General features: G+C 37.2%; 3 protein-coding genes across 3 annotated transcripts; 2 read left to right on the top strand and 1 right to left on the bottom strand.

The window, feature by feature from the left end:
• Positions 1-2605: 2605 nt before the first annotated feature.
• Positions 2606-5668, top strand: LOC116000356 (caffeic acid 3-O-methyltransferase). The gene is made up of 4 exons (XM_031240422.1): positions 2606-3116; positions 4199-4509; positions 4668-4732; positions 5039-5668. The coding sequence occupies exons 1-4, from the start codon at positions 2695-2697 to the stop codon at positions 5333-5335; spliced, it is 1095 nt and encodes a 364-aa protein (XP_031096282.1). The 5' UTR covers positions 2606-2694; the 3' UTR covers positions 5336-5668.
• Positions 5669-7004: 1336 nt separating this feature from the next.
• Positions 7005-8366, top strand: LOC116000170 (protein TRANSPARENT TESTA GLABRA 1). The gene has a single exon (XM_031240205.1). It carries the CDS (start codon positions 7125-7127, stop codon positions 8157-8159), a length of 1035 nt encoding a protein of 344 aa, XP_031096065.1. The 5' UTR covers positions 7005-7124; the 3' UTR covers positions 8160-8366.
• Positions 8367-9835: 1469 nt separating this feature from the next.
• Positions 9836-13179, bottom strand: LOC116000219 (two-component response regulator-like APRR5). Its single transcript, XM_031240251.1, has 7 exons — positions 12771-13179; positions 12299-12460; positions 11739-11950; positions 11525-11663; positions 11191-11440; positions 10480-11098; positions 9836-10381 (listed from the first exon to the last, which is right to left on the bottom strand). Exons 1-7 carry the CDS (start codon positions 13024-13026, stop codon positions 10301-10303), a joined length of 1719 nt encoding a protein of 572 aa, XP_031096111.1. The 5' UTR covers positions 13027-13179; the 3' UTR covers positions 9836-10300.
• Between the last annotated feature and the right edge of the window lie 596 nt (positions 13180-13775).

Raw genomic sequence — 13775 nt, 5'->3', positions numbered from 1 at the left:
GGAGACACATGCCGGTCTTCTATAGGCTATTGAAGTCTTAAACCGTGGAAATTTCTTGGTGATAAAGTCTTGCAGTAGGTGGAGAGACTAGTCATATATTGCTGCCACATTAATTTCTGCTTGGATTCATATTATGATATATAATTTAGGTGAGATGTTTGGTTATGAGTGACACGCAATAACATTTTTTAAAAAATAATTTGTGGTGATTATGTTGCCCAGCAGCAACGAAATAATATCTTTCACAAACAATAATGTTACACGAATCAAATTTACCAAGTGGTATAATTTTTTTGAAAACCAAATACTAAATTATTACTCCGTATTAATTTTCAAAAAACTGAGTAGCGAACGAATACAATCAGGAAGTAAAGAATCTCATAAATTAAAATCAGACTGAGAGCGTGTAACTCAGTTAATATATGAGCTAACAGGTTTACTGACCTCTTAATTAGACGAAAAACTAAGAGATGAAAATATGCCATAATATTAAAACAGTGACTAAAAATATATCTTATGTAAGATAGATCTTATTGCTTATGAATCAACGCTACTACTGCGTTGGCACAATCCGATTCCAATTTCAATGTGGTGAGGCCACGGTCTTTTAGGTAACAAGTGGTATAATTAATTTGTAACATATTGAATTAATTTACGAGTGACTACTTATTATAAAAGCAATAAATTTGATTTTAGTATTAATTTTTCAGATGATATTTTTAGTCTCTAAATTATTAAGTTCAACGTCCTGTAATCGAAACGTAGTAGTAATTATGTAAATATAAATAAATAAATCAATCAATATATGTGTTCAGTACTAGGCTACTAGCTATATCTTTGATCCTCTATACACACTCATAATTTAGAGACTAAAAATAATAATTTTCCAATTATATTTCTTTCATATAATTGCGTATGGCTGCTAATTAATTATTATGGTGCTAGCAACATCCTATCTTATATCTGGTTGATTAAGCAACCTTAATGTCTACATCTACATAAAGCTTCTATTATATATAGAGAGAGACTTCACCAAACATTTGATGTTTCAACTAATAAGTAATAACCTATTTTTAAATGCTGTTTTGAAGTTGTTTAAGGTTTAAATTTATTTTGAGTTTTGACTTATTAAAATTCTACAAATTTGATGACGTATAGTGTCATATTAATAAACTGTAATTAAATAAATAAAAGTATTAAATAATATAAAATAATATAACTATTTGTGTACTTGGATGAATAAATTTAACAATTTAAACAATTCTAATTACTTGCTACAAAAAAAAAAAAAATTACTTAAAAATAATCATTGGCAAACCAATGAAATCCATAGTTATTTCATTATTTAAACTATAATGCTTAAGTAAAGGACGAAATAAACAATAGAACGAAGGCGTAAAGTTACACAAAACTTAACTAAGGATAGATGAAGGTCGTTGGGTAAAAATGAATATATAATTGACATGACTAGATCATATATAACAGTATAAACTTTGATGTTAAAATTATTATCCCGCTCGAATTAAGTTTGAATTATATTTGAATTTTGACTTTATTTTATTGTTATTTTTTAAAAAATAAATTCATACTTACGTATATACTCTATATCATTATAAAAGCTATACTTAGAGTGAGTGTTATCAATATATATTTAAGCAAAGAATATAACTCAATAAAATATAAATTATTACCCACTTATTATATAATAAATCAACTAAAAACTAACATTAAAAAAAAAAAAAAGTAAACTAAGAACTAACATTAAAAAAAAAGTTTAAAATTTTCTTGATCAAGTGACTTTTTGATGGTGAGGCTCTGTCTTCCCATCCATCTAGAGTTGACCCACAAAATGGTACTGCGAGATCAATATATTTTATTGGTGGAAAAGAAAATAGGGCATATATATTGAAAGGGATGGTTGGATACTTTGATGCATGTGTATATAAATTTCAGCATGTTTGATTTTTTCTTTTCGATTTTTAATTGAATTTATTACACACCGGTATTTTTAATGTAATTTATTTATTATGGGCCACAAGGACTTATTCAATATACATTTCATCATCTCAGCCCTCTCAGGGTATGCACCCCGGCTCAGAATAAGAAGGTCGATAGAGCGCTTCGATTGTTAAACTTATAATTTTGTAGTTACTAAATTAACCACCTGATCAACTTGACTGGTTCAATATAATATGCATTTTCCGATAGTAATAACAGTTTTCTCGTCACAAAAAAAAAATGGACATATTATGCCTCGACAATGTGGGGTTCAGTTTTCACCAACAATATCTTGAGTTAGGGATATGATTCCCAAACTAGAATTTGGACATCCTAGGTCGGAGTGGATATGAATCTTTTTGTGCGCATAATCTACAATATGGATTGATTTCGGGATTCATGATTTACTTTCTACAGTACAAGATTTAGAGAGTTCAAGATAAATTAGTTTAGCCTAAGTTAGGAAATCTAATATAATTTAAAAAAAAAAACAAAATGGGTATATTATTCCAATCATTAAGGGAAAAAATTATTTTTAAAAAAAAAACAAAAAAACTAATGGTTGGTGAGCCAAGTTCAACCATATAAGCAGCGATGATCATCGCTCTCATACTCAAACCGTTCTCTCTCTTCTTCTTCATCTTCCATTGTTTCTTTCTTTCTTTCACACTACACTCTGCAATAATCCAAAACAAAATGGGTTCGACCGGAAACGACAGCCCGATGACGAACCGGGTCGAGTCGGACGAAGACGCCAGTTTATTCGCTATGCAGCTCGCCAGCGCCTCTGTTCTCCCTATGGTCCTCAAATCCGCCATAGAGCTCGACCTTCTGGAGCTCATAGCCAAAGCCGGCCCGGGAGCCGCTGTCTCCCCTTCGGAACTCGCGGCTCAGCTCCCCACCACTAACCCGGACGCCCCCGTCATGCTGGACCGGATTCTCCGCCTCCTCTGCACCTACTCCGTCCTCAACTGCTCTCTCCGCACCCTCCCCGACGGCCGGGTCGACCGGCTCTACAGCTCGACCCCGGTTTGTAAGTATTTGACCAAAAACGCCGACGGCGTTTCCATGGCGCCGCTTCTCCTCATGAATCAAGATAAAGTCCTCATGGAAAGCTGGTATGTATATTTCCCTGTCCCTCTTCTTCATTCAAGTCTTGAATATTACAAAAGTGATGCGTAATAATTGCTTTTCAGTTATTAATCAAGAATAATTCAAAATTTTTAAAATAATTGAATTATTTTGTCAACCTACTGAAATATAAAGAGTCAATATTTCTTTCTGAATTATTTAATGCCACTAGATCAAGAGATCATGAATCATTATTATACTGCTTAATGAGGATATGATTGGTGTAGGGCTGGAGTGCAGACAAGTGGCCATAATAAATTAATAATACTTGGTTAGGTGACAATGTGACATGTTGTATAGAAAATTAAAACATGTTAAAAAATAGAGACAATTTGGAACAAAAGAGCACCCACTACACTGAAAGGAATCATCTACCTAATCCCAGACTGGTATGGTGTTGATATGGTTGGCAGTTGGACCAAAGCTGACAACAGACAGTTGATGTTCTCCAATAACTAACCTCTTGAAATTGGAGTTTTCTTGCATGTGTTTATTGCTTAACACTTTGGTATATTAGACAAATTGGGTGAATAATGATGGGGATACTAGATTTGAATGTGAGATCTAAATTAATAGCACCTTTTGATGTCGGGGAATATAATGAAATAACAATTTTAGAAATAGATTTATTTTATTTTAATTTAATATTCATAAATATTATTTTCAAGAATGTATTATATTATTTCTTCTTTTACGAGGAAATAGTTATTCATAAAGATATAATATTAGCTATATGTTTTTTCAAGAATAACAATTTTGTTCTTAGATGATAAGAAAGACGGTTAGCCCCCAAGGCTCTATAGGTTCTAATTACAAAAAGATGACTAAGAACTATGGTATACGCCTTTATTGCAGTTTGAATTTTGCTAATTTACCTATATAAAATACTATAAGAAAAAAATAACTCCAGTTATTTTCCTTGTCTTTAAAACTTTGCCGATGAGTTGAGAAATTTATCCACTGACATTTCTGTCGTATTTTATAAGTGATCATCGATAATTTTGTCAATAAACGACGTCATTGGAACATATATGTTATGTACTAATTTAATTGATAAATGATTGTATAGGTACCACTTAAAAGATGCTGTGCTTGAGGGCGGAATTCCATTCAACAAGGCCTATGGAATGACTGCATTTGAGTACCACGGAACAAATCCAAGATTCAACAAGGTTTTCAACCGTGGAATGTCTGACCACTCCACAATTACCATGAAGAAGATTCTCGAGGATTACAAAGGATTCGAGGGCCTCAAATCCCTAGTGGATGTTGGTGGTGGAACTGGTGCCACGCTTAACATGATACTCTCCAAATATCCCAACATTAAGGGCATCAACTTCGATTTGCCTCATGTTATTGAAGATGCTCCTAAATATCCCGGTACACTTATAAAGCTTTTATCTAGATTATCATAGGACTAATCTCACTTTTCGCTATGTCTTTAACAACGTGGCCAACTTACTCGTCAATTATAAAACAATCAATATAATTAGTTTCCATCACTTTTAGACTTCTGTCATCATTTATATGGTGCGCAGGAATTGAGCACGTTGGAGGAGACATGTTCGTTAGCGTGCCTAAGGGGGATGCCATTTTCATGAAGGTAAAACACGAACCCTAAATCCTTAATCTTCTCGATCCCCTAAACAAGTCCAATCTCATATTGAGCAAATATCAATTTTGGTCATACTTAAAATGACAGTTTTGGTTAACATGTTTAATTTCTACAGATTTTCATCTATGATTATTGTTTTAATACCAAATTTTGATTTATCAGGCGAGTCCACCTATCATTTAAAACGAACAAAAATTTAAAAATTTTAAAGATATTTTCATGATTTTTAACTTAATATTTCAATTTGAGCCTAAATAAATGAATTTAAGTTTTAAAATTGATCAAAATTCGCAGTGGATCTGTCACGACTGGAGCGACGCCCACTGCCTGAAATTCTTGAAGAACTGCTACGACGCCCTTCCAGAAAACGGCAAAGTGATCGTGGCAGAGTGCAACCTTCCAGAAGCTCCGGACACCTCGCTGGCGACCAAGAATGTTGTCCACATTGACGTTATCATGTTGGCGCATAATCCCGGCGGCAAAGAGAGAACCCAGAAGGAATTCGAGGCGCTGGCGATGGGCTCAGGTTTCCGACACTTCCGCAAGGCTTGCTGCGCCGTCAACACTTGGATCATGGAATTCTGCAAGTGATATATGATCCAATCGAATCCGCAAGTTTTTTAAGGATCCCATCCCGTGTTTGTCGTGAAGATCGATGATGATGAGTCTACCAATAACATATATATGTGTCTCCGTGCATTTTGTGATTGAATTTTTATTAATTTTCTCTTTCACCAAAATGGCTTTAATTTCTAGTTTTCACAGAATGGAATAAATGAATAATAAGCTATCTGCAACATGCTCTCATCTTTTCATTGTATACATACACATACACTATTTTGTTGCAAACTCATTGTATAATTGCTCATTTCATACTTTACCACTATTACTAACGTATAATAAAGAAAATTATGTTTTCAAGAACCATGGCTTCTTTTTATTTTTTATTTTTGGTGACGATATGGCCTGGAAACCTGCAATCTCTATCATGGTCTTTTGTTTGTTCATACATGTATAACGCTAACTAATACAGTGATTTTTTGTGTTATGAAATTTTGTATTTAAGTATAATTTCTATACCTTATTGTTTTAATCCATTGTCCATAATGCTATGTAGATCCTATAAATTGTTATATTCAGAGAACTCGAGACATAATAAACCATTGATGTTTTTCCTTTTTTTCAAAATAAAATTTTAGCAATTATAATAAAACGTGTAAGTAAAACAAATTTAGTCCATACGTTTTCTGCAACTTTTATTATCTTACTTGTATCTGTCTAATGAATTGTCAAAGTGGGCATTAGCTCAAAGTCCATGTGGTAGTAGGTGAAACTTTAGCCTAGCCAAGAAGAGTGGAGAGAGGTGGAGCCCATGCATGGAATCAAGGACAAGTAATTAAACCCTAATTACTTATACAATACCACCTAATACTTTTCTTTGAATAATACTAACCTTCGAATATTACTAATGTCTTTGGTCTTTGATTGGGGACCATTTCCAAGCACATCCTTATCAACTTTAATTACAAAATTCATCATTTAAAATATAACTAATTAATAATAATAAGTAATTAGAAACAAAGTTCAATGTTTACTGTCCTTTTCGAGTAATTTGCACTAGTTCCATCTTCAACGTTTCTTTGTTATTGTGTGTGCTGGATATTGTATTATTTGCTTGCATATATTGTAAAGTTTTTAAAAACATATTGAGCAAACATAACAGTATTTACGTGAAAACAATTGGGACAACGTTTTATAGGAGTTGTTATATGGGTGGATTGCAAATTTGCAATGCATTGATGAATTTCAAGAAAAGTGAGAGGGATTGAGAGTGACATGATATGTCAGCTCCCAATTTGAATCCACTAGGGGGTGGTGGTATGAGAGTATGGGATTGAACACTAAGTTGAAATATGTAATTAAGTGAAAGAACAGGGGTATGACGGTCATTTAGGATGCATATTGGGCCGGTTAACTTGATGGATAATAAGAGAAATAAGCCCAATAAATCTTGGTCCAATAGTTATACCATGGACACGAGTCCACGTTGTAATGTAGACTCATCACAATTTACATACTGAATATTTACAATTTAGTGTATATATTCAATATGTAAATTGTGTATTTTGGACTCGTACCTGAGTCCACAGATAATTTGCCATTCCGGCCCAAATTACTGAGTCAAAGCCCAAAGCTGTCAAGAATGACTGGGGAAAAGGCTGAGTCAATCGACGCGTTATAACTTATTATCACATGTTCTTCATAATCACAGTTCTCTCTCGGGTTATTTAAGCCACCGGCGAGCCAACTTCCGGTCAGAAAACGGCCGGCGATTTGGAGGAAAGATCGAATTTTGAAACCATTTTCCTTCAATTCAAAGATGGAGAACTCAACCCAAGGCTCGAATCTCAGATCCGAGAATTCCGTGACCTATGAGTCTCCCTACCCCATTTTCGCCATGGCCGTTTCCTCCTTCGCCGGCGGCGCCCACCATGGACTTCGGCGACGCAGCGTCGCCGTCGGCAGCTTCCTCGAAGAGTACAAAAACCGGGTCGAAATCCTCTCCTTCGAAGAAGACACTGTAACTCTCAAAACCAACCCGGGTTTAGCCTTCGATCACCCTTACCCTCCCACGAAACTAATGTTTCACCCTAATCCCACGGCCTCAATGAAATCCACCGATCTTCTAGTCTCCTCCGGCGACTATCTCCGTCTCTGGGAGGTTCGAGAAGCTTCGATTGAACCCATTTCGACTCTCAACAATAGCAAAACCAGTGAATACTGCGCCCCATTGACCTCCTTCGATTGGAACGAGGTTGAGCCGCGGCGAATCGGAACCTCAAGCATCGATACCACGTGTACGATTTGGGACATCGAGAAAGGCGTGGTGGAAACCCAATTAATCGCCCACGATAAAGAGGTGTACGACATAGCCTGGGGGGAATCCGGGGTTTTCGCGTCCGTTTCAGCTGACGGGTCGGTTCGGATCTTCGATTTGAGAGACAAAGAACACTCCACAATCATATACGAGAGCCCCCACCCGGACACCCCTTTGCTCAGATTGGCTTGGAACAAGCAAGATTTAAGGTACATGGCGACAATATTAATGGACAGTAATAAAGTTGTAATCTTGGACATTAGGTCCCCTGCAATGCCCGTGGCTGAGCTGGAGAGACACAATGCTAGTGTGAACGCCATTGCTTGGGCTCCTCAGAGCTCCAGGCACATTTCCTCTGCTGGAGATGATGGGCAAGCCCTAATTTGGGAATTGCCCACAGTTGCAGGCCCTAATGGGATTGACCCCATGTCAATGTACTCAGCTGGGGCTGAGATTAACCAGCTTCAGTGGTCTGCTGCACAGCCTGATTGGATTGCCATCGCGTTTTCTAACAAGCTTCAGATGCTAAAAGTGTAAGGAGATGATAAAGCTAGGTTTTGTAGCAGCAGGAACAGAACTATCAGTTGTAGTTAATGGGGTAGTTATGTATTGTTAAGTAGTGTGTTTGGTATGTGTCTGAAATTGGTTATCTGTTAATGGGTTTGTTGAATGTTGGAACTTGTATTAGTGTATTGCTCCCACTTGATTAATGTAATTTCTTGAATAAGATTATATTCTGTCATTCCTTGCTTGAGCATTGCCTAACAAGTAACAAGTTAAGTAAATTGAGCCATTGCTGTTATTTGGGAAAGTCAATAGTAAAATGATCTGTTTATGCTTCTGAGGTGATTTTGCAGATTGTTGCTACATCTGGCCATAATAACATGATATATATATATATATATATATATTTCTTTTTCTTTCCTTATTTTTTGATCATTAGGTTTACGTTAACTAGCAGCCTCCCAGTTAGTCTTGTCACTATGGCTTCTACCAACTTGGGGAGTCCAATCTCCAATCTAGAGAGTTCAAAGGCCCAAACTCTAGCTTGGGGAGTCCTAACTCTAAGATGTTGGTGGGGGTCGAACTTCCATCTTGCCGCTAGAGTGTTGACTTTAGGTCAGGTGATCGAGAAACATGATGTGATCGACCACTTGAAACATGATATATAGTTCTTTTTCTTATTTTTTGATATATTAGGTTTCAGCTTACGCCATACTAGCAGCCTCCCAGTTAGTCTTGTCACTAGCCTCCCAGTTAGTCTTGTCACTATGGCTTCTGCCAACTTGGGGAGTCCAATCTCCGATCTCCAATTTAGGGAGTCCAAGGGCGCAAACTCTAGCTTGGGGAGCCCTAACTCTAAGATGTTGGTGGGAGTCGAACACCCATCTTATCGTTGGAGTGTTGACTTTAGGTCAGGTGATCCCACTTGAAACATGATATATACAATTTTTTTGCTTTTCTTTAAAGGGTGGCTTTCATGTCAAAAAGTAAGGTGCATGAGTAGGTTATAGGTGGAATCTGGTGCTTCTAACTCTTATTTAGCTGTAGCCATTATCTGCATAAAAGTTTCTTTCTACTGTTGTGATGTTCTGTTTGTTCTTTTTAGACAGTCCACCTCTCAGTATCCATTTTTGACACAGCAATAGTTTGTGGATGCATTTTGTCCATTGGAGTTTTGCTTTTATGCATCAAATAAGCTCACCATTATACTGGTGGGATCTGTAAATGTGAATTGATGGAAAAATGGGTTAATTTGGGGGAAAATCTCAGCATCCCAAGAAGTCCACTGTTCATTTGGTAAGACCAAAAGTTTAATTAACTCTTCAACAGAAATAAGAAAGCATAAATGAAGCAGATAGCTCTGCTCTCCAATATCATTTCGATTTTAGTTTTCCATATGATCTGATACAGAAACACCAAAAGAGTAGAGAACAATAGTTCATCCACTACAAGTTGGTTATCGCGATTGGCGATTCACTATCCTTTTCCCGATGTAGGGCAGACACATTTCTGATGATGAATATGCATGTAGTTTGGTATGAATCAGTAAAGTTCACAAGCAATAATATGCAGAACACTAACATGACAGATAAAGTAAAGCCTTTTAAGTTCATCTTCCCTTACTGCAAAAACTTATCAGTTTCACTTTTATGGGGTCCAATGTTATAATTATACATTTTCCTTTAGAGTTCCTTGAAAATGAAAGAGAATTTGCAAGAAACCCAACAAAAGTAGATAAACTTACCCTTTTTTTCTCCACAAACAGACATCATAGTCAGACTCTGCTAACAAGTTTCTACTGATTATACAGCGTTGCGATATACATTGGTGCTACTTCTGAACCTTAAAATTACAGTACTTAATGGCTATAAGAAGCGGTGACATGAAGCGTTTATAATGAAAGAATCGGAGTTCTGGTTAGTGGCTAGCCTACAGGTCAAATTCCAAAAGCTTATCATAATATTATAAGACCAACCAAAACATTGGTGGCATCACTCTCACAGAAATGCAGCGAATTCCCTATCCGCAAATCATAAGAAACACAAAATGCTTTTGGAATTCTCGGGTGCATACATGACTGGTGTTGGAAATACGTGCCTTTGTTGCTCGTCCCAACATTGGGTTATAGTGTTGGAAAGCTTTTATCTCGAGTTCTAATCACTAACCAGCTCGTGTCACTTTGGCTGTTGGCGAACAAACTGTCCCTTCACTCGAGGGCGCTGCTCTGCAAGCTTTTTCCTGCTTTCATATCTTACCTGTGAGCAAATAAAGCGCGTGTTTGATGATTATATATACATAAGATATGGTGATTTCTTGAAACTACTGTAAGAAGGTAATGGGGAACATAATATACCTTCTTTTCAAAGCATCTGTCTTTCCTTTTCAATCGGAATTTGGTAAGAGCTGCTTCTCGTTGGGATTGTTGATAGCTCCCGTCCTGACCAAGAGGAGCTTTTTCACACTCGGCTGTAGATTTAATTAATGGAACCGAGGTTCTGCTATTTGCACTTTGATCAGTAAACGATGAAAAATGTCCTTGATCATCTGCAGGTTCTGAGTGGTTCTCTTCTTTTTTCTTGGACTGACTGGTGTCGTTATCAGTGTTCTGATCAACGAGCCCACACGACTGCTGAAAACTCACACCTTGATGGTTTAATAGATGAAACAAAGGCGTCTGAAATTGAGAATCCGGGCAGCCTGCTGAACCGGGGCTCTGCATAGGAGAAGACATCATGGAACTGTGGGCATTTCCTAGACCCTTAAACCCCACACCTCTCACTGGAATCGGAAGCCCAATTTCGTTGCTCCCAGGCTCAGCTCTCGCCTGTTGCATAAGTGTGTGGAATTTCATCGTTGGACCATCGAGATTGTGAACAGACAGGTGCTTATCAGAATCTGTTCCACAGTCCTCGTGTCGATTGCAAGTCTTGGGGGACATCGAGTTTCTGGGCTGCACACTTTTGTTAATGTACCTGCAGAAACACTTTCCTACATGTTGGATAAAGTTCACGATCGTCTAAAAATGCTGCAGAGAGCCTACAGGAAGGCGATAATGAGACCTCACCGAGTAAAAGCTGACGCATCTGAGTGGTTTAATCTGTTCATAGAGCCACTGGGATATCTTGTCAAGGAAAGATCCAATGGGGGTAAAGACTCAACCTTGTCTGCACTATCTTTAGAACAAGAACTTCTGTAATCACATTTCGGGGAATTGTCGAATGCTCCGATTAAATCAATGGCTTGTTTGGAAGATTTCAGGTAACCAGGATCATCCTCATCATCATTAACATTAACATTATCATTATCATCACCATCTATCAAAATTCAAAACATCCAAACACAGTCACAATCAAACACTGCAAGGGAACACCTTTAGGGTTCAAGATGAATAACTTTACCTCCAACTCGATTATGATCCTCCTGCTCTTGTTTCTGTAGATGAATAGGAAGAGAACTGCCCCGAAATCTCTGTTCAGATTCCTCGACGTGCTCTGTGTTTTCTCCTCCGATCTCCATCTCGAGCTTAACGCACGAGTTCTGCAAAAAATCCAGTGAATAGACAATCCCACCCCACATCACAGATTTCTCGAAACATGATTGATTATATATTACCTCATCATCACTCCCTTTTTCATTGCAATCCTCATTCCTAGTAGGAGAAACTGGACCATTAAGATTATCAATTCTGTTTGCAGCTTGTCTCCTCCACACATGCTGCCACAAGTTCCTCAGCTCATTCTTCCTCACAGGCTTCACAAGAAAGTCTGCTGCTCCTCTCAACATGCATTTATACACCATACTAACCGAATCATTCGAAGACATCACTGCATAATCAGGAACAAAGTTGTCAAAACACAGTCCACAAAAGGGCAGTTATATAGATGTAAGGGAAAATTCCTTGGTCCCTAGTTATATGTGTGACCATCTTAAACCCCTAAGTTATGCGCGAAGTGGCGATTTTAATCGCTTGGGACCATTTCTGCCACTTAACAAAGTGACGGATTTGGTCCTTCAGGTCTAAACTCGCCACTTTATGCAGGTCACACGTAGGACTCGGGACTAAGTCTGTACCACGGTCATAACTGATAGACCAAAAATGCATTTTTGCCTAGATGTAAATCAACATTTTTTATGCAGAATTGGAGATAATTCTAGGTTAGGATGGTCCATACTTATCACAGGAATGTTTTTGCAGATTTCATGCTCCATGATTAAGGTGAGAAGAGCATATCCAGAGATAGATGGCAGCTCAACTTCTGTCAAGATTAGGTCTACATTGCTGGGCCTTTCTTTCAGCACCTCCCATGCCTTCAGACCATCAGGAACTGCAGCAACTGCCACCACAACACAACAAATGACTTTCCGAAATCCCAGAAAAAAAGATCAGATTTTTAGATTGAAAAAACAGTGATCTTTTGCTTCCAATTTTCACCCTTCATAGATTCTCTATCTATAACCTCTGGGCACTAACTGCAATTCAACAACTTTCCCATCAACTAAATTTCAAAAACATTTTAGTAATCCCCAAATCCAACCCCAACTTGATCAAATTAAGGTTTCTCACAGTTTTCAACTAACTGTATCTATATTGTAGACTATTCTGTATCTATATTTTAGATTATTTATATCTAACAACTAACTAACCTCTATAACTGCATTTTCTGAGAAGAGCAGCAATGATCTGCCGAGTAGAATCATCAGCTTCCACCAACAAAACTCTGAGCACCATCTTCGGCAAAAACCTCTCCCACCTCAACGCCGCCGCAGGCGGCGGCGGCGGCGGTTCTGCGCCGTCATTTTTCCCCTGTTTCGGCTCGATTACTTCAATCTGCTCTGTTTCTTGAACTTCCAGCTCCGTTCCGGCGCCGCCATCGCCGCCGTTGGCCTCCGTTTCAGCCATTTTCGCTAGCAAAGTAAAGCCAACGGTTTTTCCGAGATTGGGTGGTCCGGTAACAGAAAAAACCAACAGTAGTGTGTCGAAGGTGGTGAAATTGAATGCTGTGTCGTGTCTGGTTTCTCATTGCTTTGCCATCTAAAAATATCTGGGAAATATGAAGGCCCATTTGCCTCCATAATCAATGGTGGTGCAATCCTTAACCTCCTCGCATCCAATGGCCCATAATCAATCGTATTCGTTTCGCTAATAATTGTTTACTGTTGTCTTTTACCGCTAAATTAAACTCCGCCTCACATATAGCATTATTATTAACACTAAGATTCGTTAGTCATTTTTTTTTTAATAATATTGACTTTATTACAATGTAGTATCTGCAAGGTGAGCCACAATCATATGAGTACAAGTGCTTGATAGATTCGTTAGTCATTACTCATTATATTACAATTATAATAATTAATAATAACGATATAATTTTATTTTATTATACTTACATAATCATTCGTATCATATTTTTGTGGAAGAATATAAATTTGGTCATCCAAACCTTTATTCAACAAAATCATTTTAACCTAATTGGATGCTCAACTTTTTGTAAGACAATAGTAAGATTATGTCATGTTAAAATTTAAAAGTGTAAGTAAAATAATTTTTTAAAAATTCATATATAAATAACATCATGTTAAAATATTAAAAATAACTTTTTTTTTTCTTTTACTTAAGACGATTGGCACCGAAAAAATCAAAATTCTAAC

This window comes from Ipomoea triloba, chromosome 12, assembly GCF_003576645.1.
Source record: "Ipomoea triloba cultivar NCNSP0323 chromosome 12, ASM357664v1".
In the NCBI taxonomy this organism is placed as follows: Eukaryota; Viridiplantae; Streptophyta; class Magnoliopsida; order Solanales; family Convolvulaceae; genus Ipomoea; species Ipomoea triloba.
The sequence above is the reverse complement of the archived record's forward strand: the minus strand, read 5'-3'. Positions and strand labels throughout refer to the sequence as shown.